Here is a 27,941-nt window from a genome sequence, read left to right as displayed (position 1 = left end):
GATTAAAGAAGGGATCTCCCTAAACATGGAGATGGTGAGAAGGCTGCTCTAGGAAGGAAAAGGAGACCTCTGGCAAGGCATGATGCTGATTCAGGGTGGACAACTTGGGTTTCCTACAGAAAAAGACAACCCCAAAAAAACCTCTTGAATCCTGTACCCAGTAAAATCAGTGAGGAGCTCTGCACTGACACCAGGCTATGGCTTTTACCCAGGGAGTAATTCTAGGTTTGGTTTTACAAATGGAGCTTCAAGGTGAAGGATTGTTCTGAAAAATGCCTGTATGTACAGAGGTTTGCATGGAGCATGCACACAGGAATTATGGAGCCTTCCAGGAAGCTTAAAGGAATGCAGAAGAGCATCTCACCTGGAAGGCAGCTGCTAGCATTGGAGTCTGGCTGTGCTGTCAGGGGAGTGACGGGAACCTGCAGAGATGCCTGGTCCATGTGTTTGAGGTTGTGTTCTGGGCTCACAGAGAGGACCCATTCCCATCTCCATCAGCCCCTGAACCCCACATGCACTCCAGCACTGTCCCAGGGGAAAAAAATCTTAATAAGAATTGCTCAGTGGCAACTAATATACTTTTTTTTTCTTTTTCTTTTTCTTTTTCTTTTTTTTTTTTTTTCTTCTTCCTACTGCTGCCACCTTTTCACATGCCCCTGAGACCTAATAATGTAGAAGAGAGTTCCCCTAAAATGATCTCAAAGCTCATTATCTGCAATGTCCAGTGCTTGGAGTGTGCCCTGGCTCCCCAGCAGTGCCAATCCCACACTCATAGCTTGCCCAAGATTTTCCCCTCTTGGTTTGAAGTCTGCTGCTGCCCTACAGCAAACATAAATCTCTCCATCTTCTGTGAGATGTAACAATTTTTTTTGCAGACTATTTTGCAGTTGACCTCTATTAGTCACATCAGAACAGAAATTCAGAAGTGAATGTGAGAGGCAGAAAAAAATATAACTTGGCTGCTCTGGAGAAGATGGAGGGGACACACCAGGGAGATGACAAGGATGTGGAGGTGGGGGATGGAGACACAGACCTGAAGGCAAAGTCCAAAGATGGGTGATGGGAGAAAGAACAAAGAGAAGCAAATTTTCAAACCAGGCTACTAAATAATAGAGGTTAAACGTCAATGATCAAACTTGGGATCAAAGAAAGACCTGAAAGGAGTCTTTGGGATGGATCCAGGCTTAAACTTCTGCGTGTGATGAGGAAAGCTCATGGGTTGTGATGCCTTAAGGAGAGATCCTGCCCCTCTGGTGACACAGGAAAGAGTCACCTATATTTACAGGAGCAAGATCTCCCTGTACCTTGGTGTTTCTGGAGCTCATCCAACCACTACAACTGCAGTGCCCAGGTGCCTCCATGGAGCACTCCCTGTACCAGCTCCATGAGCACCAGCTGGGAAACCTCTTTCAGGAAGGCAAAGAAACCAGCTCTACCCCTGGGATGACACACAGGTGCAGAATTGATCCAAAGGTAAATGCAAGGATTAATGTCAAGTTGAAAAGGAAAAAGGCTTGCAGGTGTAATCCTGGCTCCAGGCTCACTCAGTCCTCGCACTTCTGGTGGGATGTGTTGTGTCTCCAGGCTGCATCCCTGCATCTTCTCCTTGCTGCTCATTCAAATCTCTTCTAGGAAAAACAACCAGCACTTGCAGGATCTGAAAGTCTGACACACTCCATAACACGTGGTGTGCTCTAGTTTGATTCTTCCTCCTCTTGCTGCAGTTTGCTTTTCAGCTTACCCAGCCTGGAGCCAGCCCATGGGATGGTGGTGGTGGTGGTGGCTTGGCTCCTGGCAGGAACTGAGGCAACTGGATGGTCAAAGCCACACGGTGCCATGGAGGCAAAACCATAACCCCTCCCAGGAGAAGGTGTCTAGCCTGGAGGAGGCTTCACTGCGGGTTACAACCAGGACGCATGAAACGAAATAAATAAAAATTGGGCAGGCAAGGAGAGGGGAGGTTTTCATCTCTCATAAGGTTACTGAAAACCAGTAGAGAGGAAGGGCAAAGCTGGTGGAAAACAATTCTGCTGAATATGCAGATAGAATCAATTAGAGGGGATTGTACCTGGCGCTGGTGCTTGCAGAGTCGGTTGGAAGACTGTGCACAAATCTCAGAAATGCCCATGTATGGAAACAGGTGCTGCTTCTCAAGCCCTGGTTCCCAGTCAGAAAAAAAAATGGCAAAATGGACTCATGCTAACCCCACAGTCTTGTGTCGAAGGCGGCGTATATGAAGCAAAAATAGAAATTCTGTGTGATGCTGGCAAATGCTCCTCTTTTTGTTTCACTCTGAAAATACTGTACAAGGATGCTGTAGCTCCCCTCTGATGCCATGGGGACTCAAAGGCATGGTCATCAGGGAAAACCAAAGTGAAACATGAAATCCAACGAAGAGGACTTGCTTGTGGCAATGCTACCATCAACTTCCTGGGAATGTGGGGCCAGTGGAGAGAGAGCTACACGGAACAGTCACTTGGCCCCTGGGTTAAAACAGCCCCGCTGCACCCAGTCCTGAGGCTGTGACTCCTTACAACCCCCAAGCAGGCTGCTGGATGAGAGTTTCCTCAAAGTTTCCACTGCTGTTTCAAAGCAATTAATTCGGGACTCCCACCTTCTGTTTTGTTTTGTTTTGTTTTGTTTTTTTTATTGCATTAGGAAACAAAACCTTTAAAGCATTAAGACAGCCCTTTTACGTCCCTGCCAAAAGGATGGAGTTGACTCCCAAGCCGCCGCCGGCCTCAGGCTCCTTGTCAGATGGTGCTTTGTCTGCCTGCCTCTGTCTCGTGGCCGTGTGAGGAGAGGTTGAGGGGGGAGGTCATGCGTGGGCAGTGGGGTCACAGTGTGGTGCTGAGGTTACTCCATGCCGCTCCGCAGGATCTGGTTGGCAGCGATCAGCATCACGCTGATGATGAAGGCCATGGCGAAGGCGCAGATAAGGCTCTTCCGGACACAGGTCTGTCTGTTCTGCTTCTGGGCGTGCACTGCAAGGGAGACATGGGACAGGTGAGCTGCTGGGCCAAAGGAAAAGGTTCTGTTTCCCACCTGGATCAGCTGAGCTCAGAAATCTCGGCCTCTGATCACCACCACCCCAGTGGGGTTCAACACTGGCCTGGCAATTAAAGCAAAGAACTGATGGTCTGTTAATTCTCCTCCCTGATAAAGAAAGAAGAGAGAATCATAGAATCATAGAATCATAGAATCATAGAATCATAGAATCATAGAATCATAGAATCACAGAATCATAGAATTGGCTGGGTTGGAAGGGACCTCTGAGATCATCAAGTCCAACCCTTGCTCCACTGTGGTTCCCAGACCATGGCACTGAGTGCCACATCCAGGCTCTTAATGAGGGACAGAGACTGATGGGTTGGGAACTGAACTACACAGCTCAGGTGAGGTGTCACCAAAGCTGCTCCATGTGGCAGAGGACAGTGATCACACAGCACCCACCTGGCCAAAGCTGCAAAACAAGCAAGATTTACACCTCTCATGATGTGAGCAGGGGAAATGGAAGAGGAAGAGCTGGATCCAGACTGGGCCCAGCACAGCACAGTGTTGCCCTACAGTCAGGAGCAAAAATCGCAAGAGCAGCAGGTGGGAAAAAGAGGGGATAAAAGAGCTGCAGAGGATGCAAGCCCATGTCCAGCACTGGAGAAGGGCCAGTCCTGCTCCCTGCCCCTCTGCTGCTGCAGCCTGTCAGGGTTTAACACTGCCCAGCAATTAAACAGCTGACAGATGCTCTCTGTGAATCCCCCAAGCTAAAGAAAGGAGAGAGAATAAGGGAGGGAGACTGATGGGTTGGAAACTGAACTACACAGCTTGAATGAAGCAGTATTGATAAAATGAAAAAAAAAATATTAAATGTATATACATATATACAGGAAAATGATCCCCCCTTCCCCCAATAACTCTCACATCCCCACCAAGGCTGCAGGGCAGCCCTGGGAAAGTCCAGACTGGAATCCTGGGGTCAGCAGCAGTTGGGAGCTGGAGGCAGGAACACACAGATTCAGGCTGGGATGGATCAGGAGCACAGGCAGAGGAATGGATAGGATCCTCCCAGGATGCCAAAGCAAACAGGGACAAGGGAAGAAGGGGAAGCAGGAAAGGGTTTGACCCTTGTGATCCCTAAAATTTATCCTGAGTATGAGGTGTATGGGATGGAATACTCTGTTTGGTCAATTTTGGTCATTTATCTTGTCTGTTCCTCCCTAAAGGAGGATTCCAGGTGTGACTTCTTTACTCCTTCTCCCCTTCAGGAGGGCACAGTGTTCCTCAGAACTGAGCAGTGGCCTTGGTTCTGCAGAACATTCTCCATCAGTAACTATAAACATGGAGTTATCAGTCCCAGAAGCAGACACTGACTGAGAAACTTGCTGTTAATTTTAGCAAGTGCAGCTCCTTACAAGAGACTCAGCTGAAAACAAAAGTACAAAACAGAAAATCCCCTTTATCCTGGCCCAGACCAGGACACCCCCTTGGCATCACACCTCAGAGAATCCTTGCCCCAGCCAAGTCTCACCTCTCCCTGCTGGGATTTTTCCCAATAGTACATCTTAGCTTTAACTGCTTCCAAATCAGCTCTCCCAGCAGACCACCCTCTCACACTGCAGGAAGCCTTTTTTCTCTCCTGTTGGCTTTTAAACCCTTCAAATGCTGGTAGGCGTGTTCCAGTTTATGTTTGTATTTCTTTTAAGTTCTTTATGAGCTTCTCTCTAAAGTTCTTTAATCAGAAATATCAGTCTTCTGTGAATCCCTCAGACTTCATCGAGATCAACTGGGAATGAGCAGAGATTCAAGACGTGCTCTCTGGTAACACTCAAATCCCCCCTGATCATTCCCATGGGTATGCACACTGTGTTAGTCATTTTTCCAAACTGTCTTTAGGTTTTCTGACTGTCTTTAGGTTTAGTCTTTTTTTTTTTGCCTAAGCAAAATCAGACTTATTAAGAACCTTTTCAAAGGAATGCTTGCAGAATAATTGTCAGAAGAGGTGAGAGTGATTTGCAGCAGCTAAAAATGCAGACAGAGTTGGGATTTTTAGCTTTGCCTTATTTTATTTAATTTGAATTATTTTTTTTTTAAGTTCATCAGCAAGGATCCATGCTGTCACTCACTAAAGACAGTTCACTTCTCTGTCTTTGCCTCCCTGCCTATGAATATCAAGAACAGCCTGTGGCCTTGGGGTGCTATAAAGATGAATCTGCCTGGAAAGGTTCTGAAGGTCCACGGAGATAATCCCAGAAAGCCAGGAGACCCTCAGCAAGGGATGGAGAGTCCTGTCCTGTGCTGTGGGCAGTAACAAAAGATCCTGGTTTGGCCCATGAAGACCCAACACCTTTTTCTCATGGATGGCCAGTGATGATGGGAGACTTTCAGATGTTTTGAGCTTGACAGCAAGCTTAAAATAACAATAAACCTACAATGCAGCCAGGAAAAGGGCTGTACCTGAGTGCCTGTATCTGGAAAACTCCAGGATGATGTTTGCAGAATACATGGGAAAAAAAACTTGTTCTGATTCAGGCTTGAACCTCATTGCACAGAGAGGGGGAAGCATTGGATGCTACATTTTGAACGCTTCTTTCAATCCCTCCTCACCTTTCTGGACAGGATTTAGCAGAGCTTGTGCCTGATCCCTTCTCCCCCATGGTCCCCAGCTCAGCAGCACTTGGAACTGGATAGGCAGGGACACCCTGTGCTCCATGCCCTGCTCTGAGGAGCTGATGAAATCCCCTTTGCCAGTTCCTTCTCTCTCTCTCTTGCTTTCTGCTTGCACTGCTCTGCTCCTTCATTGGCTTTTACAAAGCTCAGAGAATCAATACTGCAGCCCCTGGGGTTTGTGCCCGCTGCCCCAGCACTTTGAGCTGCTTGTTAAATCACAGCTTAAGGTATTCCTTGATTTATTTTTCTATTATTTCTATACTTTGAACACACTCAGACAAAAGCAGTGCCACAGCCCATCCGAGCCAGCACGGCCATTCATGGGGTGCCCATCAGGGGGTCTGGGAGCAGCAGCTGAAGACCTGGCCAAGGCTTTTTGTGATGCTGATGTTCTTGTTCAAAGGTGAAGAATAAAGCATGTGCAGTGGTTCTTGCAGAAGTGGTTCTGAGCTGACCAGTTACTTCAACTTTCTCTTATATTAGCAAGTGAAATCTGAGACTTAAGGCAGCAGGATCCAGGGAAGTCACTGGTATTGGTTTTTTACTGACTGAAGGTAAAACAGCCCACTAACCCAGCATACAACTCCAGAAGAAAGAGGAAAGGTCTCTTCTGAAACATGGAGGGGTTGCAGACCCCGAGAGACCCCCTTGCTCAGCAGAAATTCCTGCAGCAAGATGAGAATTCCAGTTCCTCTGCCTCTGTGTACAGGAAGACAAGGAAGCTGCAGTTCCTTCACTGTGAAGACAGCTTTGTCCTGCCCTGTGCATTGCCCCTTTCAGTATCAAGACCCATTTGTCAACCCAGCTAACCAGTGACTTTTTGCCCTCACTTTTCTCCTTTCTTGGAATCCATAGGTCCTAGAGCATGGCATCTGGGCTTTTTCCTGCTGGTTTTCACAGCTGGCATTGTCACAGGGCTGGATCCTTGACCCGTTTTGCATTTGTTTTCTAGCAGGAGGTTTTAATACCCATGGGCCATGCCAGGGTTTGGATGTGAGCAGCTTCCTTGAACACAGAGCCTGATGTTTCTCTAGACACATCCTGGCCCCTCACTGGGGAGAGCAACTCACAGGCTGACCAGTGTCAATGAGACCTCAACAAGTAAAGGCAAATTGGGTTTGGGTCCTTTATCCTTCATCTTCTCAGTGGGCAGAGGGCTGGAGGGGAGGACAGGGACAGAGCTGCCATCACCTCTGCACTAGCACAGGGGTTAATGGGTCCAGCCCATTTCAGGGTGCATCAGCTGCTGGGCTGATGGTCAGGATGCCCACAATGGGTCTGAGATGGTCAAGGTAAGCACTGAGAACCTTCCTGCCTGCAAAGAAAGATGGGCTAACACCAACAGCTTCAGTGTATTTATAGCAGCTTCTGTTACCACCCTGTGCAAGGTGAGTGACACTTCCTTTCCCTGGCTACCTGGAGTTATTTGTGTTTAGGAGGCCAGTTTGTCATTCCCAAGCCCTTCACTGAGGAGCAGATGATCATCTAGGGGAGCAGCGAGCAGCTCTGGTTCAGCCACTTCATGTGAGTGTCAGGGCTGAGGATGAAATAAAAAATACCTGAGGCAGACAGCATGGGTCATCATGATCAGCCAGCACTTGTTTGTCACAAGCTTAATCTCATGTTTCAGTCAAGAGAGCTGCCAGACAAATTATTTTATCTTTTTCTATAAATATTTGGTAGTATTGTGTTGCTACAAACTTTGGTAGTAATGTTCTTTTCTTGTGTGTCTCCTCATAAGCACCTCATAAGGGCTCCTCTGGGCCCTCATGTTTGTTCTTCTGCCCTAAGCATTAATAAAAACCAAGAGAAAGGCTGGAGACAGCTCTGCATCCCTTCATCACATTCTTTATCACTGGGATGCTGTGGGCTGCTTGTACCCAGGAGTTGGGCATTTTCATTGCTTTGCTCTTCATCAAGAAAAAAGCAAATAAAAACCCCTAGAAAGGCACAGGAGGGAAAGCAGTAATGTAAGCCTAGAGCTGATGTCTTGCAGACTCTATCTTCATAGTGAACTGAACAAAACCCTGGACTTGTCCCTAACTGGAATATGAGTATTTTATGGGGGCTAGAGAGTGTGTGTGGCTGTGTGTGCCACTGGGGTGGGAGGGAGAGCTAAAGTAGATAATCCCTCTTGATAGAAGAGGAAAAGACCTTTTAGTTGTAAAGACCTTATTATGGTAAGAAGGCAAGAAGGCAAAATGGTGAGAGTGCCCCAAATTTGCACATATTTGTAGTGCTGACAATGTTATTCCTACAGGGCTGCTCAGCTCCTGGCTGAGCCAGATGCCATGTATGGAGCAGGAGGGAGGACTCTGTGCACAGGATGGAGAAGGGTCATGGGGCTTCTCTTTGATGGCAAGAACACACTCTGAGGAGACTGGAGTTCCTCTATTTCAGTATGATACTGCTCAAAGTGTCTGCTTTGCCTCCTCCCTTAGGACCCATCCCTAAATCTCAGTGAAAACTTTCAGGGCTCTTCTTGGCATCATTCCTACCCATAATTGAAGGCACTTCAATGGGGTGCATGAAATGTCCATTAAATATAGATGCGAGCCTCTAAGCTAGTCCCTTCAGGCTGCCTTTACAGTTAAAAAGAAGAGGTGCTTTTTAAGGCACAATTCCTCTCATCCCAAGGCAGTACCTAAAAGAAGCTTAAGGAATGATCAGAGGGCTGAGCACCTCCCCTGGGAAGCCAAACTGAGGAATTTGGGGTCATTTAGCCTGGAGAAGAGAAGGCTTCAAGATGACATTATTGGGCTTATAGGGTGTCTACAAGAAAGCAGGGGTAGGATTTCTTCACAGGCTTGTAGTGAGAGGACAAAGGGTAATGGTTTAAAATTTGAAGAAGGGAGATTTAGATTAGATATAAGGAGGAAATTTTTTACTGTGAGGGTGCTGAGCCCCTGTCCCAGGTTTCCCAGAGAAGCTGTGGCTGCCCCATCGCTGGCAGTGTTGAAGGTTGGATGGGGCTTGGAGCACCCTGGGCTGTGGGAGGTGTCCCTGGGCATGGCAGGGGGGTTGCAACTAGATGATCTTCAAGGTTCCTTCTAACTCAAACCATTCTATGATGCTAGGTTTCTATGAATTATACCCAAAAAGCATCTCCTTCACTTCACCAATTAAATAGGAAAGGGTGAGTGCCTTACATGGAGACACAGCCTGAGATGCTGTCCTGACAGCTCTCCCTTGGTGCCACTGATCCGTGCCATGAGGCCTTAGAATTTCTGCTCTTGAGCCCTGTAGGAATCTCAGTGTTTGGGAAATAGGACCAGAGAGGGCATAAGTGGGTCATTCAGGTAATGGCATATCCAGCCTGGAGAGCTGCAGGGATGAAACCTGCTTCCAGCCTGCTGCTCCTGGGAGAAATGCTCATGTCAGAGCTGCCATGGACCAGAACCATCCCCTTCATCTTGAACCTGAAGAAAAACTTTGCACGTTTGTTGACAGCATTCAGTTGATCTTTATTCTCTGGTGGCTCTGTGTGTCTGTGTGTATATTTCTAACATCTAAAAAAAAGGCTAGGTTCTGCCTAGCACCAGCAATGCCAACATCCCACAAAAAAAAAGCTGTTCTTGCTGTACTTTTGGAAGCTGGGACTTCCCAAACGAGATGCTGAGCATTTTTTTTTAATTTTTTTTTTTGCAACTGGGGTGGCTCCCCCAAGTTCCTAAGCTGAAAGAAACCTGGACACCTCTTGCAGTGGTGTGGCTCATATCTCCACAGAAGCAGCAGGTCAGTGGAGATCAACAACTCCTTTTGTGTAAGAAAGCATCTCTTCCTCCCTGCTGCTCTCCATGGGGAACGCAAAAAAAAGTTGCTTGGGTTATTTTGGAGAGCACTGCAACTTGCCTCCCTCCTGCAGGCTTCTTAACATTCAGCTGTGTTCCTCAGTCTGTAGCAGAGGGTGAGTGTGCTGGATGTAGCTGCTAAATCCCATTAATAAGCCAGGCTAGGAATTGTTTATCCTTTGCTCTGTTTTAAAGATGCTTCAGTGCCTCTGCCTAGTGCTCTCTCAGAAGTTGTTTAACCCCCTCAGAGGATCTGAATTTCCCCTCCAAAGGACCTACAGAAAGCAGCAGTGCTGTAGGGGAGATGTATGGCAGCTGTCCCAGGGTGACATGCACAGCCCCTGAGGTTCTCTGTAGGCATCTCCCAGACTTTTCTGCACTTTGGGATGATTCCTGTCTGTTTGGTTGTTTCACCCAGTGATGCTTCAGAGCAGCACAAGTTCCTCTGGACAAAAAAATCCTTCCCCAAGGTGGGTTAAAAAAGATGAGTGTTCCTGCCAGCATCAGCTCTGCTCTAAGTGTAAATTCCCCTGAAAAAGTGGAGGCTGTGTCTGATCCTGCTCAGGGATCACTTGTGGGAGTGGGAGGACTGCTGGACCTTGACCTTCCAGACACTCATTTTTGAGAGGAACCATCCTGGATCCTCCAGATGCCCTGATGGGTGTTGACAGGAGCTGTCCCAGGGTGTCCCTGGGCAGCCAGTGGAAGGTCCAGCAGTGCCAGCAGCACCCAAGAAAAGCACAGGGCAGGAGGTTCAGGGACCCAGCTCAGCACCTTGTGCAGCAGCTCAGCCCTGGGGGGCCACACCAGGAGAGCTTTTCTGCTTATGGGAGGACAACAGAAAAGTGGTGGAGCCTAAGGCAGCTTGCTAGGGAAGGACCCAGCACCAGTGAAGTCATTCCATGATTGCTCTGCCTCTTTCTGTGGGGAAATTCAGTCTGTGGCAGACCCTGACCTCAGCAGGGGCTGAACTGAGTCCCACTGGAGAAAGGAGAGCCATAAGACTCACTGCTTCCTCCTCCTGCCGGAAGGACAATCAGCTGTGCCTAGACCACATGGAAGAAGGTTAATGGCAGCTCTCAAGCTCCCTTACTGTGTCACTGCCACTTACTCTAAAATAACCCCATGCCAGCCCCGGGCATCCCTGCCCACTGCACATCACAGAGCAGCCCAAGTTCTACAGATGAAGCAGGAAGAGAATAATTGGACAGAAACAGTGGAACATTGTCTCTCACCTTCAAATTCTGTTTGGCAGTTGCCAGAGTTTTCATTTAAACTCTCCTCTTCGTTGATGATGATGTTCTCAATGTCCTTCATCGTTAAGTGGTCCCGGAAGGCATGGTACAGGATGTGTTTCAGCTCTTCCAGAGTTATCCTCTGCATGTCAAACTGTGGGAAGAGGAGGGAGTTAGGCTGAGCCACCAGTCACAGACTTGGTACCGGGAGGACAAGAGGCAGGGGGACAAGTCACAGTTTCCTCCTCGTGGGTTGTTTTTTTTTCTTCAACCTCATTTCAACAACTAAATATATTATAAAAGAGCAAAGTTTGCTCTTTTGGCTTCATTTCAACTAAACCCACCAGCAATGAGTGTTGCAAATGGATGTTGCTAGAGCTCTTAATGCCAGGAGAACAGCAGAGAAACAGAGGCTATCTCAGGAATGGTCTGAGATGCAGAAATCCTGTATCGGTCCTGGCCATCCAGCCAGAGATAAACCCCTGAGAGATTCTCCTGGTGGCTCTTCCACCCTACCATGAGCCACAACCTTGTCTCTGCCCCTTTTTCTCCTTCTAACTCTCCAGCTGTCCTTGCATGCTGAGCACAAGCAGAGAACATTTCCCTCTTAGCTGACTTCTGCTGTAGCTCCAGCAGGTAAACGTGGTACTTACACACAGCAGAGATTAAGAACAGATGATTCCTGAAGAAATGAACATTTTGCAGCAGAGGAACTTTGCACATGTGTGAGGTTTGTGCTATTACTCTCTGCTAATGGTACAAAAGAGGTGACATTCCCATGGCTGACCTGCAGTGCCACGGGACGAGCAGAGGGTCCCTGAGCATCAGTGCAGTCAGTGGATGAGGATGGAGCTGCTCCAAGACACCCCAAGTCTCCCCTTCTGCATCCCCTGAACAGCATCTTCAGCTCTGGGACCCCAAAGCAAAACCCAGCAGCAGTGAGCACCAGGACCTGCCCATGGGGCAGCAAGTCCAAGAGGGTTGGACTAGATGACCTTTAGAGGTCTCTTCCAACACAAATTAATCTATCATTCTCTAAGAAATTCTCATTCCTCCCCCCCCAGCCTGCTCTGGCCAGGACAATCCTTATGGTTTGTCAGACCTAATGCTGGGGGCATTATCTAAGGTTGCCTTCCCTGAGCACTGCTGGCACAGGTGAAATCATTCATCCTCCCAGGGGTTAACCAAGACATGGAAGTGATTGATTAAATATCCTGAAATATTTATGCCCTCCTGAGTGTGCCCAGGCAGTTCTGCACACATTCATGTCTCTCCCTCTACCCTTAGCAGCACCAATTTCTGCAGTTCTTTTTTGTTTCCTGCAACAGTCAAAAACCTGATGAAAAAAACCTTGCAGGGAAATAGAGAGCAGGGACAAAAACTTAAGTTGCTATTGATGTCCCAGCTGAGTTCTCTGAAGCACACATCTGGAGGCTTGGGTGGTTTTGCTGCTTTTCCTGTTCCCCAGGGATTCAGCATTCACACTGCCCAGCCCAGGATAAACCAGTGAGGGCACAGTTGTCACCAGTGGCTCCTTGCTGCACAGTTCAAAGCTGGTTTGCAAATCCCCCTGGGATTTAGTCACAAAATTCCAGCCTGCTTTGTGTGCAGGGAGAAATCTCAGCACCAATACCCTGCTTGCTTTAATGTTCAAAGAGCCAGGCAAACCCAGCAGGACCTCACCACGAACAGGACTGCACAAAGCATTTCTCTTGGCAACTGCAGGTGTGGAAATGAGGTGGGAAAATGGGGTTAATCCCTATGGTTCCCTTGCAGCAGTGTCCGGGGTTTGCAGAGTGCCCTGAAGCTGCGCAGGGTTTTCAACCCTCCCAGTCAGGTTCCTACCCTGGAGCTAAGAGCAATCATTTCTCACCTTATTCCCAACCCTGCACTCAGGGTTTTTGTTTTCGGGAAACTCCCTGAGTCCCCCCAGATGCCAAGGCCACCATTTCATCCTCGTGGTCCCTTCACATTAACAGGAGCAGAACTTGCCCTATCCCATGTCCTCAGGGTGTGATGCCCAACCTGTGCTGGAGTTTTCTTGACTCAGGGACAGTTCTCTGAGGCCAACACAATTTTTTCCTGTAGTTTATGCACTTTTTACCCCCTTCTGAGATTTTCTTTTTTCTAAAACTGTCCAAAACCCATCTTTACCCCTCACCAGGTGGTTGCTTGCCCCTGTGACTGCTTCACAGCCCAGGGCCAAGACCTGCTCTTTACTTGCAGCCTGTTTTAGGGTACCTGCAGGGATGTGTCACCCTCCTGAGTACTTATTAGAAATACTCACAGACTTTACATGGGCATGGGACTTCCAACAGAGTGCATGGAGCCTGTCCTAGGGGAAAGTAAAAGACAAGTGACTGCTTTATCCCAGGATGACTCTGTTGGAAGAACAGCAACTGCAGATCAGCCCCTGGCTCCTTCACAGCTGCCCCTGGAGCTCCAGCTGACACCTCAGGACACACCATTGCCTCTGGTGACATCTCCTGTTTCTTTCCTCTCACTCTTGGAAGCCTTTGCTGGTCCCTGTGCCAGCAATTCCACAAAGAAGTTATTGCAGAGTCTGCTGTGATGCTACCTGGGTTACAAACACAGCCATGGTTATCAGTTCATCTCAAGAGGGAAGCAGCGAACCTGTGGGGTTTGGGGCTTCCTGTACCAGTCAGTCTATCCAGTGGGAAATAATTGCTCTCTTGACAGCTTTGCATCTGTTGCTGCACCTCCAACTCTTATTTTCAAGCTCTATGCTTATATAGGGAGATATTTTAATTTTTTTTAATTGTTCTGATGTCATTTTGGCTTTTGGGAAGAGGAAACAGCTCAGATGAGGTTTAAAATCACCCTTGTTGGCTCAGGTACTGAGTGTCTGGCTTGTTGGTGAGCACATGGCCATTGTTCCTGCTTTGTTCTGCATTCTAGTACCTTCACACATCCTCCAGTGGATACATCCTAGCACAGGACTTGGTCCAAAATGGGCTCAAACTCAGTGCAGCCACAGACAAGACTGTCTCCCAGGTGATTTCTTCTGTTATCATTGCTCTCAGTTTCCCTGATTCACTTTTAAATGATTCTGGGTTTTGTTTTTTTATTGTAATGGCAGCAACCAGAGAACAACACTTAACTTCTACTGGCTCCACTCAAAGGAAAACTGTGATTGTTGCAAGCTGAGAACTTTCTGTAGGATTTATAATTAGAAGAAATCAATGATGCTACTTCTGAACTGGTGCTCTTGGGATGTTCTGGAAGCAGAGATATAGAAGCAAATGGTGAGGCTTGAAGGTTCCAAGGGATGCAGTGAGTCTGAATGAATTGCCCTGAATGAAAATCTGGGCTTGACCAGTTGTGTTTTGCAGTCACTGATGTCTGCAGACTACAAACTGTTCTGTGCATGACTCAAAGCAACTTTCTCTGCCAGCTTGGCTGGGTGGAAAAAGCCCATGGTAAAGAGCCATGGTCTCTCCCACCAGCCTGGAAGCCAGGAAAGAGAAGTCCTGCCCTCTCCTCTTCAGCAGGAGGGATAAACAGGAGTGGTGGTGGGGACTCCTTGGGGACCAGGGAGCAGGACAAGGTGGGTCAGGATGGCCCAGATGGTGCTCAGCATAGGAAAAGCTTTTCCAGCAGGCAAAGAGGAGAAAGAATGAACAAAAATGGAAGACAGGATGGAGCATGGATGCCTGTGAATTCCTTGTTAACATTCTAGAAATATTTTGGAGCCTGCCACACCAGAGGCAGGAAGCCACCCACCTGGAGGAGGCCACTAAGGCTCACTGGGGGCAACCTGCCTGGGGAGGGTGAGTACAGGTGGGGAAACTGCAGGCTGACTCCCTGCCTGCCCCCATCCTCATCTCTATCATCCACACCCCCACCTGGAACTAATGCGTGACCAGGGACCAGTTCAGGTTTTGGCAGCTTGACATTTTCCCACCTGGAAAAATAACAATTCAGCATTACCCCTTAGCCCCTAGGATCAATCTAATTAAATATAATCAAACCCCTTCCCTTTGATCTGCTCAGTGGGGATGGAGGTGGGTACCACACTCCCTCCTGCTGCTTGCAGTCTGCCCTGACAGCACAGAGCTGCTGGCTCAGTGTCATCCTCTGCTCTGGGGGGCACTTACACCCCAGCTGCTGCAATGATGTGACAAGCAACAGTGACAATCATTTGAGAAACTCCTGCAGAGCTCCACAGCCCAGAACTAGGAGCTCACAGCCAGCCTGAGTGCTCTGCACCCCTCTCCTACTCTTTCTGGGGTGGTCCCACTTGGCCCTTTGTCCTAACAGTATGCTCCAAATACCATTTTCTAAATACTGGTGCTGCACTTTCTAAAATCTTTACTGCTTTCACATCCCTATGGCTACATATGGTTCATCACAGTGGTCTTCCAGTACTTGGAGGGGCTCCAGGAAAGCTGGGGAGAGACCTGGGACGAGGGGCTGGAGGGATGGGATGAGGGGGAATGGCTTTAAACTGGAAAACAGGAGATTAAGATGAGAGATTAAGAAGAAAACCTTTTGTGTGAGGGTGCTGAGCCTCTGTCCCAGGTTCCCCAGAGAAGCTGTGGCTGCCCCATCCCTGGCAGTGTTGAAGGTTGGATGGGGATTGGAGCACCCTGGGCTGTGGGAGGTGTCCCTGACCATGGGGTTGGGACTGGATGAGCTTTAAATTCCCTTCCAACCCAAACCATTCTGGGATTCTACAATTTCAAGAGAGTAAAGCCAAACCTTTTTACGCTCATCATCCAGGCAAAGCTGACTTTTTGCTCCTTTCCCCTGTGCTCTCCTACTCCAAGACCAATCCTGGAGGGGCAGTTCCTCTGCCAGATCCCCCATCCAGTGCAGTTGTTGCCATCCTTTACCAGACCTGGGCTTTAACTCTCCAGGGTGAGGTTTCAAGCAAGGGAATGGGTCACAGACTTCGCCTCTGAGCTGATCTCCTTGCTTCACAGCTGGGATATAATGGTGATTAAACTGGGCAAAGAGAAATAGGTCCCTTGGTAGGTAAACTGCAGTTACACATCTCCACAGAAACACAGTAGGAAAATTAATCTTGGGCCCATTAAATTAACTTTAAAGAGTTTAACTACAGAGAAGTGCTGGTGGGGTTTGGTGGGGGTTTTTTTTTGGGTTTTTTTTTTTTTTTAGAGAATGTTCTCAGGCTGAAGTACAAATTAACAGCTCCTAATGATACTTTTTTGCCTCATTTTAATGTTCCCAGGCTTTTACAACAAGCTCCCAGCCTGATCCCAATCAAAGTGCATAAAGAAGAAGGCGTGCAACACCTTGACCTCCAATGTGAGCCCCCTGGGAGCCTCTCCGGAGAAAAAACTCAGCAGATTTAATTAGGGCTAAGGCTGGGAATTCCCATTTGGGAGCCAGAGCCTCCAGCCTACCCCACAGATACAGAGTTTCTAATGGATTCATCTCCCCAGTGTAAATCCATCAGTGGTCACCAAGTGAAAGGTGCTCGGGGCTGCTGCTCCCGTACCCTGCTGTGGGCAGAGGATATTTGCAGCCCCATAGACAAACAAGGTTTTTTGTTTTGGTTTGGTTTGGTTTGTTTTTCTGTGGCAGAGCACTACGTGAGGCATGCTTAAACCCCACTTTCTGCAAGAAAAAAAGGAACTTCAAGCTTTGCCCCACAAGCTGCCCTCCATGGGGATGAGGACAGAGGGGATAGAGGGGGGGAGTGGGACAGCACGTCCTGTGTCTGTCTGTGCCAGCTAAGGTGGATTTAAGTCTGGATCCAGGGAGGGGACTTTGAGCTCTGATAGCTGCTCCAGAGCCAAAGCTCATGCCCTGCAAGGTGCCAGAACTGGAGCAGAACCTCCTGCTTTGGTACAATGTCCCTGGCAACCCAAACCCAGCCCAAGCCAACACCCAGCAAGCACAGAGGGATTCTGGAGTCAGGGAAAGCCAACATCAAGCCAAAAAAACACATGCAGGCCTGCTTTACAAAACAGATTGAATCTGAGCCCCTGCTCCCCCTCCCCAGTTTTTTTGCCCTGGAGAAGCATTCTTTGAGCTACCTCTGAATTAGGTTAGATTAGATTAGCAGAAACCTCAGCAAAAGAGGAGACATAAGCTGTCCACACAACCCTGATATCAAACGTCTCCTGAAAGTCTTTTGCCAGAGGAAACCAATTTTTTATTTAGCAGTTCCAACTGCTTTGAGGATGCCAGGAGAAGTGGGTTAGAAGGTAAAACATGTTCCTGAAATGTGTGAGGGACAGTAATAATTAATAAAACTTTACCAGGGAAACCAAAAGCTGCTGTGGGGAACCTGAAGCATCCTTGAGACTGCAAATGATTGTTACAAAACCCAGTAATAACAAGGCAGCAAACAGACCTCCTGATACTGATGTCCAGCACCAGACAAAGCAAGATAGATGGAGAGCAGCTTCTCAGGCTGCTGTATTTAACAAGATGACACTTGTTTTTTAAGTTATTTTCCTCATTTCCTAGATCATGAGTGTCTGCTCAGCCCCACAATGCTCTGTGAACACAGAATAGATGTAGTGCAGTCACACAGGCACTAAGGAAAAAAAAGGTTTAAGAAATATGATGTGCTCATGGTCCCTCCAGTATGAGCTGAGCTGGCACAACCTCATCATTCCTGCTGTTCCTGATGTGCTGACATCAGTAGGGATGCAGGCAAGGCTGACCCAGCAGTACACACCTCCCCAGTCTGCTTCAGCATTTGGACTGGTTGGGCCTCAGAGACACCTCCTGACCCAGCTGGGCTCTCTGTGAAATCAACACGGTGTGGCTGGAAAACAGAGCAGCCTGGCCCAGAAAGCAAAGGAGCATCACCAGGTATCAGTCTTTTAATAGCCCTTCCACTCCTGAACTTTTCCAGTTCTGGAGCCCCCAAAACAAGGACATGGAGCTGTTGGAGCAAGTCCAGAGGAGGCTACAAAGATGATGCCTGAAACTCTGCTCTGGAGCCAGGGGGAGAGATCTGGGTGTGTTCAACCTGGAGAAGAGAAGGCTGCAACAGGGAGACCTTAGAGCACCTCCCAGTGCCTGTAGGGGCTCCAGGAAAGCTGGGGAGGGACTTGGGACAAGGGGCTGGAGGGATGGGATGAGGGGGAATGGCTTTAAACTGGAAAACAGGAGATTAAGATGAGAGATCAGGAAGAAATTGTTTGTTGTGAGGGTGCTGAGCCCCTGTCCCAGGTTCCCCAGAGAAGCTGTGGCTGCCCCATCCCTGGCAGTGTTGAAGGTTGGATGGGGCTTGGAGCCCCCTGGCTGTGGGAGGTGTCCCTGACCATGGCAGGGGGTGGGACTGGATGAGCTTTAAGGTCCCTTCCAACCCAAACCAGTTTGGGTTCAATGACTTGTTAACCAAAGCACATTTGTGATCAGCAGCAGGGAAAGGGAGCAGCAGGACATGGCCTGGGTGCAGCCATCTCCTCCTTTCCCTGCCAGTGGTGAGGCCCCTACCTGCAGCCCTCTGCAGCCTTGCAAACATTTTGGAGGCACCAATGTCAACTTAAGTGTCAAAACTTGACGTGATACTCAAAGGCCTGTGTGACTTCCTCATGTCTAACTGCTTGGTCACTTTTAATTGCTTTGGGATAATGTGATCAGCTCACCCTTTGTGCTTATGTTACCTTTTTCCCAAGACTTACACTGTGTGTTTAAGTTAAACTGAGTTATTGTGGCATATATAGAGAGAAATATAGGAGCCTGTTTGGAAATCTAATGTCACTTTTGGGGACCATTCTTCTCCTGGTGCATCATGAAACCAGAGCAGGAAGGATTTTTCCCGCATTTCCATGTGCATCCTTGCATGCTTTGAGCTAAAATGACAGTGACTGCAAAGAGAAGATGAAGGAGCCGGTAAAGTAGCCAGTAAAAACCTTTCATTTTGTTAATTATAACACAGTCTGTGGGGTTTCCTTTTCACCTCTATTAATTCACACTGCAGTTGTCATTATCTTTCAGCCTGTATTTAGAAACTGAAAGATTTCATGACCTCAGGAGTGGGACCTTCTCATTTGGATGACATCTAATATTAAAACAGCAATTTTATTTTCTTTTTGTTCACAGTTAGAAATTCACAAACAGCGTAAGAAATTAATCTGTGCAGGTAAAAGTAATGATTTGTCAAACTGGCACTTTCTAAAGGGAAGTAAAAAGTAAAAAAAACCACAAACTGAAATGCCAGAAGTCATTGACATTATTTCCAGGGCCCAGGAGCTGACACACAGACTGGCCCCATCCCAGCATGGAGCTGCCTGCACCAGTCTGCCCCAGTCTGCCCCAGTGGGAGGCTTGGGGGCTCCCAGCAGCTGCCCAGCCCAGGCACATGAAGAACTTGCTTTTAGCTGTATTTACAACCTCCCCAACATCTTGTAGAAACTGGAGCTCCTCCGAAGTCCATCCCACCTGCCTGCAAAGCCCATGGCTTAGAAAGAGCATCGATGGCAAGGAAGGTCCCCACTGTGTCTGCTATGGATCATCCCTGACAAACCCTGAAGAGCTGAATATCTGATTCAGCTACAGGCAGAAACACACAGCAAAAACCCTCCCCATTTTTGCCCTTCAGTTTACTAATTCAAGAGCAGAGCATATGAAAAATCGGTGCTCATGCACCAAACCTCAGTAGATGTGAAGAAAGGACATAGGGGATTTGAATATTTTCTGATTTGTTTCTCTCTGTCACATTGGGCTCGGATGTGGATCTGTCTTTTCTTTTATTTGCATTTTGTAATTATTTCTACACAACATTATGCTCTTCCACATAATGACCATTGTTTGAAAACAAGATTAATCCAACTGAAAACCAGGAGGTGGAAAGTTAAATTAAAGCCTGGAGTAACTGCTAAGTTACTCTGTTGCTAGGAGTACATGATTTTTTCCCTTGCCCTGGTAAAAACAAGGTGATCAATTCCAAAGTCCCCCCCAGCAATTCACTTGGCATTTGCTACCTCCTGCCAGCCACCCAGAGCAGAGACAGAACAAAATACAAATCAGTTGTCACTGCAAAAAACCCCATCAAATTCAGGGAAATAATTTTGATGCATGAGTCAGAGCAGCAGCAGGTTCTGCACCGAGGAGGGAGGCACAGAGCACACATGTCTCAAACTGGGGAAAATACCCATTTTGGTGGCTACCTGCTGCCAGGCTGCAGAAAAGCTGAGGAGACCCTGAGGAAGAGGAGCAGGGGGGTTGCTCATCCCTGGGATCCCCTGCCCACCAAAAAGGAGATGGGACAGCGGGGTGAAGGTAAAATGGAGTAAAAGGAGAAGGTTTGGAGACAGCTTGGGGTTGGGACAAGAAGGGAGGGTGAGGCTGGGGACAGCTTGAAGAGGTCCACATCAGACCCACTGTTTATTTAGGGACATGATGGGAACCCCCCCAGCAACCAACCCCTTTTTCTCACAAACATGAGACAAGGTCCCTGGGGCTTGAGTGGCTCAGAGGGGACAATCCTCAAAACAGAGGATATTGGGTTCAGCATATATTCCTTTGTTATCTTGTCTGAACAGCTTAATTGTAAGATTTTTCTGTGCTATGTCACAACACACAAATGCCTTTGGATCCTTTTGGGGTACATTTTATGGAAGATCTGACCTTTAGGCTCTCAGCAGACAGAGAAGAAAAAGTTGAAGAGAGTTGGACCTCTGACTTTGTCCAAAACCTGAGCTTGTTCCAGTCTCTTGGGAACCCTCTGGGGTCTTTGCTTTATGCCTAGACTGGGGGGTTTGGCAATGCACAGAAAACTGGGGCCTCAGGGATGTCTCCACAGTACCACAGAATGCTGATGGGGATCTGAGGACTGCTGCTCACTGTCCAGGAAGCTCAGCCAAACCATAGACTCACAGACAGGTTTAGGCTGGAAGGGACCTTAAGGATCATCCAGTGCCACCCCTGACATGGTCAGGAACACCTGCCACAGCCCAGGGGGCTCCAAGCCCCATCCAACCTTAACACTGCCAGGGATGGGGCAGCCACAGCTTCTCTGGGAAACCTGGGACAGGGGCTCAGCACCCCCACAAAAAACAATTTCTTCCTAATCTCTCATCTCAGTCTCCTGTTTTCCAATTTAAAGGCATCCCCACTCATCCCATCCCTCCAGGCCCTTGTCCCAAGTCCCTCCCCAGCTTTCCTGGAGCCCCTTCAGGCACTGGAAGGTGCTCTAAGGTCTCCCCATTGGAGCCTTCTCTTCTCCAGGTTGAACACCCCCAACTCTCTCCCCCTGGCTCCAGAGCTGCTCCAGCCCTTGGATCATCCCCATGGCAGCCAAGTCCCAGCCCTGAGCTCTCCATCTCACAGGAGGAAGGGATGAGCCAAGTCTGTGAGATGGAGCTGCTAATTGCACTGAAGTTATGCATGAATTAGAGACATATTTAGTTCAGTGACGCTTAAGGACTCTTCTCACACTAAAATAATCTGTCACACTCAACTCCCTGACCCTGCAAAGGGCACTTTCAGCTGGAGCTGTGCTGGGTGCACCCCAGGGACAAGGTCTGGGTGCTAAATCATTGCTGTGTTTCCAATCAAAGCCCAAGACCAGGTTGGATGGGGCTTGAAACAACCTGGTCTAGTGGAAGGTGTCCCTGCTCCTGGCAGGGGAGCTGGAGCTAGAGGATCTTTAATGTCCTTTCCAATCCAAAGCATGTGATTTCCAACCCATTGTATGATTTTATGAGTTCTTCAGACACCAAACCCCTAACCCAAACACCCAAAAGTTCCGGGCTACTCTTCCAAAGCTTCCCAGGCATGGAGAAACTTCCTGGGAAGTGGTGGAGTTATCATCCCTGGAAGGATTTCAAAGCCATGGAGATGTGGAGCTGAGGGACAGGGTGCAGTGGTGATCTTGGCAGTGCTGGGTTAAGAGTTGGACCTGGTGATCTTAAAGGGCTTTTCCATCTGAAACAGTTCTGTGGTTCTATGAACAAGGCTGTTCAAGAAGCTAGGGAAGCTTTTCTGTGCTGAAGATCATCTTCACAGGTAGCCCTGGAACATGGCACCTGACTGGATGCAGCCCCAGGATGTTTGTTACCCCACACTCCTGATGCCATGCAGCTCTAACTCTAGAACCCTTTTTTTTTTTTCCTACTTGCACTGAAAGAAGGCAGTTTTCCTAAGTGCTCACTCTCCTCTTCAAGCCACAACATGAAGCTGACTTTTAGCAGCAGTGAGAAATGCCTGAAAATCAAAAAGCAGTTGATAATTCTGATGATAACAAGGAAAACACAATCTTGTGCCACCCTCTTTGCACAGTTGCACAGAAATATTTGAATAATTTGTTTCAGTTCAGAATTAGATGATTCCCTAAAAAAGAATGTTACCTACCTAGCAAAGGTGACAGCAGCTTTTATTAGGTATACCATAAATGATCTGAAACATGATAATCCACAGAAAAAAGATATAGGGAAAAAAAAACCACAGCCAGCAAACCTCTGCTCTGTACTGAGGCTGGGAGACACTGTCCTGCTCTGAGACCCCTTCCCTAAGGACAAGACACAGAATCATAGAAAAATAGAATTTTCAGGGTTGGAAGGGACCTTTAAGCTCACCCAGTTCCACCCCCCTGCCATGGGCAGGGACACCTCCCACCAGCTCAGGATGCTCAGAGCCCCATCCAGCCTGGCCTTAAAAACTTCCAGGGATGGATGGGGCTTCCACCACCTCTCTGTACCAGGGTCCTTGTTGGACTTCATGAGGTTGGCATGGGCTCACTTCTCCAGGCTGTCCAGGTCCCCCTGGATGCCATCCCTTCCCTCCAGGGTGTCAGCCACACCACACAGCTTGGAGTCAGCAGGGACCTTGCTGAGGGTGCACTCAGTGCCACAACCATGTCACCAACAAAGATGTTAAACAGGACTGGTCCCAACACTGATCCTTGAGGGACTCCACTTGTCATTGGCCTCCATTTGGACATGGACCCATTGGGAGCCACTCTCTGGGTGCTGCCATCAAGCCAGTTCTTAATCCACTACATGGATCCATCCGTCCAATCCATACCACATCCATCAAACCCCTGTTTTACCAGCTTGGAGACCAGGATGCCTCAGCCCTGCAGAGATGATCTTCATGCTGTAAGACATTTGCCTTTTGGAGAAAGCTCCTGTCTGCCCCCTGTGCACTCCCATCCCTAAGGTGCTTCATTTCTGAGACAAATAAGGTCAGGAGTTACAATTCATAATTCTTCTGGATATGGAAAATAAGGTTTCCAACACATGAGCCATTTCCTCACTCACTGCTTTCTTCTGACACCAGACTGTCCACCTGGCAATAATTCCCCATTTCTCTCTATCCCACCAGACCAAGGAACTCAGAACTCGGCTGCATCCTTGCTGAAACCTCCTCTGCTTTACAGCTGCCAATCTCCATTTTCTGACCAAATGATGAAATGTATTATTACAATCAAGCTTTTTCCAACCTTGGAGTCATCAGCTTCTGTTTCAGCTCTGGAGAAGGACATGATTCTACAACAGCTTGATTGGGTTTTTTTCTAATAGAAAATGTCACTGATCCATGAAAACTCCTCTCTAAACCCTGATTTCATTAAAACTGAGGCCTGACAGTGCAGAGGGAAAGATGCTGCTGGTCCTGGCTTCCAAGGCAGACCTTGCAGGCTGACTGCAGACACTCACCCTGGGCAGGGAGCAGGAAGAATGGCATCTACTTATTGACTGATTCCTTCCCTAGAAGAAAGGGTCTGTTGTGAGGGATACCAGCACCCCACGAGTTTTGGGGTGACCTTTTGCCTAGAAGGGGTCTTGGTTTCATTAGACTTTGAATCCAGTTCCTTTGCAAATGTAATTTAATGCTTATTGTTTGCCCAGAAGCCTTGGCTCAGCAGCAGCCTTATCATCCCATCCCCCTGCTGGAGAACTGCAAAAGAAAACGTGAACAGACTTTTGCAAAAAAAAAATAAATAAAATAAAGGATAATAAAAAGGATAATAAAAGAGAGAGAATCAAATTAATCTTGTGGCAGGAGGGAGCAGACAGTGGTGTGGAAAGCAAGGACACCATTACACCCTTTTGTCTTTCATTCAGTCCCAACCTCTGAACATCTCTGCAGCTCAATTTGCATCAGACAAAACATTGGATCAAGTCCACAAGACAAAGGGGAAGCTGGTGTCCCCTGGGGAATTCAGGTCTTATCACGTGCATGTTACAAACACGAGAGGAGTGGTTCAACTTGTCCTGGGATTTATCTTGAACTTTGCTTGTGTTAATGAATGCAAATCTTGTTGCCCTGTGTGTCCAGGCACCAAAAACCCTTGGGGTTGTTTGGTCGGTGCTGATGAAAGCCACACAGCTCTTAGGACTGAGAAACCCACTCTGACACCCTCTCTGACTCCACAAGTGGCTTTGGAAAAGGCCATGAAGGTGTTGCTCTCCTCCTTGCCCATGGTTAAGCTCCTCCACCAGCTCCAGAAAGGGCTTTTTCTCCTTTTTCCTCAGGACAGTGCATTAAAGGAGCTGCCTGAACACTAGGAGCTGTGAAAAGTGCTGCCCAGTGGAGACTCTTGGCTGTAGCAAAGGGTTTTCTGCAGTGCTCAGCTCTCATTGAACCCCTTGGAGTAACATCCAAAAACCTGAGGGAATTCAGCTGACCCACACTGGAAAGGGAGATGAAAAAGGAGAGCAAGGTTTCACTTACTCCTGTGTTACATTCTGTTGCAAGATGTAAGTTGCAGCTACTCAGGAACTTCAGACACTTGATGAGTTAGGGAGGGGATTATTTTGGACAAACACATTCCCAGGTTACTCATCCCATGGGATGAGTATCCTCCTCTCCTGGCATGGTGTTTGCACTGCTGCCAGAAGAAGCCACATGAGAGTCAGGTCTCCTACACCACCAGACCCCATCTGCTCTGTGGCCTCCATCATCCTGACCCCATCAGCCAATACCAAATCAATACCAAAACCCCTTTTGGGCAGTGTCTGGGCTCTCCCAGCACATTGCAGCAGCAGTTACCCTGGCAGGTTCATGGAGCCTTTGCCTTCAGGGGTTTGGTTCAGGCCAAGCATGTGCCACGAGGAGCATCACCACCAAGTGACACCACACAGTCAAAGTTCAGCAAAGTACTTTCACAGGGATTAAATTTTAGGAGCAAACATTTATCTCACTTACAATCAGCAGACCAGGAGAAAAATCAGTGGGTTTTGTTGAGTTGTACCTACTTTATGAGTCCCACTGATGGTCTGGAGAGTTGAGCTCATCTGGAGAACCAGAACCAAGACATCCATCCTTTAGTACCAGATGCAAAGACCTGCAAGCCCTGAACTAACAAGGAGGTAAGGAAGAGATAGGACTACTCATGTCACAGTAATGCCTGAATGACACATTTGCCTGGAAAACCACAACCCAAATTTCCTTTTCCTTCCCTGAGACAATGTCAAGATCAAGCAGCTCACTTGGGAGGGTTTCACATATGTTCCTGCCATCCCTCACCTAGTGCCTCCCAGCAGGTTCTTTTTAAGCATTTATTTTTTCAGCTTTGAGGCAGATATTTCTAGGTCTTTTTTTGTTTGTTTGTTTTTTCTTTTTCTTTTTCTTTTTCCTTTTCTTTTTCTTTTTCTCTTTTTTTTCTTTTTCTTTTTTTCCTTTTCTTTTTCTTTTTCTTTTCTTTTTCTTTTTCTTTTTCTTTTTCTTTTTCTTTTTCTTTTTCTTTTTCTTTTTCCTTTTCCTTTTCCTTTTTCTTTTTCTTTTCTTTTTCTTTTTCTTTTTCTTTTTTCTTTTCTTTCTTTTTCTTCTTCTTTTCCTTTTTCTTTTCCTTTTCCATTTCCTTTTTTTCTTTTTCTTCTCCTTTTCCTTTTCCTTTTCCTTTTCCTTTTTCTTTTCCTTTTCCGTTTCCTTTTTCTTTTTCCTGACTGACCTCTGCTTCTCCCTTCCTTCTCCTCTGACCTCTTCCCACTTTGCAAGAGTAACTCTGAGTGATTATGTTGTGAATTTTGAAGGCAAGCCCACTGCTTTCTGCAGGGGAAGCAAGAGGGAAGCTTGAACCCAAAGTATCCTCATGTGGTATGAACCAGGGAGAAAACATCTTTGGGGGGGGGCAGCTGGTCAGAGCTCCCATGCTGAGCAGGTCCATGAGCCTTTGGCTGCTTTGGACCCATGTCCTGTCTGTCCCATGGCCCCCATGGGACAACACTGGGAGCCTATGTTTGGCAGGAACTCAGAAGCAGCATTTACACTGTATCTGTAACCCATGGGTGGCTGCTGGGAGTTGATCTCATGCCAGGAACGTCCCTGTCATTAATACTGGGTATTTGCACCAGAGTAGCCCCTGAGACAGTCCTCAGGAAGAGCATGGTCCCTGGGCACAGCTTCTTACAGTGCTGCTGAAGGAAAGTGTCCTGACATGTTGTCATGGGAGGGTTTGGTCCTTAAAGACCATTTAGTCCCAACCCCCTGCCATGGGGGGCATGGACACTTCCCACTAGACCAGTGTCCTGGTTTGGGCCAGGATAAAGGGGATTTTCTGTCTTGTACTTTTGCTTTCCGCTCAGTCTCTTGTAAGGAGCTGCACTTGCTGAAATTAACAGCAAGTTTCTCAGTCAGTGTCTGCTTCTAGGACTGATAACACTTGATGTTTATAGTTACAGCCAGAGCCTGGTGTGCAGAGACAAGGACACTGCTCAGCTCTGAGGAACATTTTACCCTCCAGAAGGAATAAAGAGGTCCCACCTGCAGCCTCCTTTGGGGAGGAATGAATAAGAGATGCCAGAATTGACCAAACAGAGGATTCCATCCCATACACCTCATACTCAGTATAAATTTGAGGGATCACAAGGGTCAAGCCAGCTTCCTGCCCTTCCTGCCTTTCCTGCTTCCCTTTCTTTGCCCATTCCCTGTTTTGCTTCAGCATCCTGGGAGGATCCCATCCATTCCTCTGTCTGTGCTCCTGATCCATCCCAGCCTGAATCTATGTGTTCCTGCCTCCAGCTCCCAACTGCTGCTGATCCCAGGATTCCAGCCTAGACTTTCCCAGGGCTGCCCTGCAGCCTTGGTGGTGACTTAAGAGTTATTGGGAAGAGGGGGTAAGGTACATGGGATCAACTTTCCTGTGTATTTGTATATATTTAGTAATTTTTCCATTTATCATTACTGTTTCATTAAAGTTGTGTAGTTCAGTTTTCAACCCATCAGTCTGTCTCCCTTATTCTCTCTCCTTTCTTTATCAGGGAGGGGAAGGGGACTAATAGAGAGCATCTGTTACTCAGTGTAATTGCCAGGCCAGTGTTAAACCCTGACAACCAGGTTTCTCCAAGCCCCATCAACCTGGAATTGGACCCTGCCAGGGGTCAGTGAATGACAAGATGTAAGGACAAGGACAGTAATGATCCAAGCGGATCAAGATAGCACTGCATACAGAGGTTGCCTACACAGCCATCAGTGAGCACGGGCACTGTGAGCTCTGCACTTGTGAGTTCTCTCTGCACTCTGTAGATGCTTTCATGAGCTCTGAACTTCTTCCTGCCCAGAGGGCTCCTTTGCAGAGGTCACCCCCTGCTCAGAACACTCAAGTGCATTGCAAAATCGTTGGTAAGAACAGAAAACCTCCCTCCCTCCAAAATCTCCTGTGTTTTCCTGGTGGGAAAGGGATGGACAAGGTTCTGTATCCAAGGAACTACTGGGCAGAATGAAGAAGTAGGATGGGACTGGGTGGCTGCAGTCGTGCTCCAGGGCATGGCCACCCTGACACCAATGTCACCTGCAGGGGACAACTTGTGTTCATACCAGTGCCAGCTATTCAGCTTTTCAGAAGAACCTCTTGATGTCACATTTCAAGATTTCTTTTTTCCCTTTCTCAAAAAAAGATGCCTCGAACAGCTGGATTTCCCTGCAAGAATGCTGTGGTCCCTGGCCAGCTGTTCCAGCTGACTGACTACTCTCAGCTTGTCATCTCTGATGTTTTTCTTGGCACACTTCATCTGTGTGAAATTGCTTTGAAATACCTCAGGAGAGTAAAATCCATATCTGGCTACATTTTTCACTTGCTCCTTTTCTTTCCTCTTTGGTCCAGCCACAGCGAGGGGCAGGTGGAGACAGTGGGCTCTTCCCACACCATGCTCTTCATGGTTCTGCAGTAATTTCTTGGGCTACCATATCCTCTGCTGCCCTGAAGCATTCATCTTGCAACATCAGATTTCAGAAAAAGTGTGTAAAGGAAAGCAAAAGGAAAGGAACAATGGAAAACTGATGAGTGTTACTGCACTGTGGGAACTCATCCCCCAAAGCTCTGCTGCCCACCATGGTGGCTGCTTACTTACTATCCATT

General features: G+C 47.7%; 1 protein-coding gene across 1 annotated transcript in view; it reads right to left on the bottom strand.

Annotated features, from left to right (window-relative positions):
• Positions 1–2,856: 2,856 nt before the first annotated feature.
• Positions 2,857–27,941, bottom strand: part of CALN1 (calneuron 1) — a 104,636-nt gene continuing 79,551 nt past the window's right edge. Inside the window, exons 4-6 of the mRNA XM_030462456.1 lie at positions 10,691–10,844; positions 9,696–9,698; positions 2,857–2,984 (exon numbers count right to left, since the gene is read on the bottom strand). Of these exons, the coding sequence (XP_030318316.1) occupies positions 2,857–2,984; positions 9,696–9,698; positions 10,691–10,844 (285 nt within the window). The remainder of the gene's footprint in view (positions 2,985–9,695; positions 9,699–10,690; positions 10,845–27,941) is intronic.

The sequence above is a fragment of the Calypte anna genome, chromosome 19, assembly GCF_003957555.1.
Source record: "Calypte anna isolate BGI_N300 chromosome 19, bCalAnn1_v1.p, whole genome shotgun sequence".
Classification (NCBI taxonomy): domain Eukaryota; kingdom Metazoa; phylum Chordata; class Aves; order Apodiformes; family Trochilidae; genus Calypte; species Calypte anna.
This window is presented reverse-complemented; position numbering and strand designations above follow the sequence as displayed.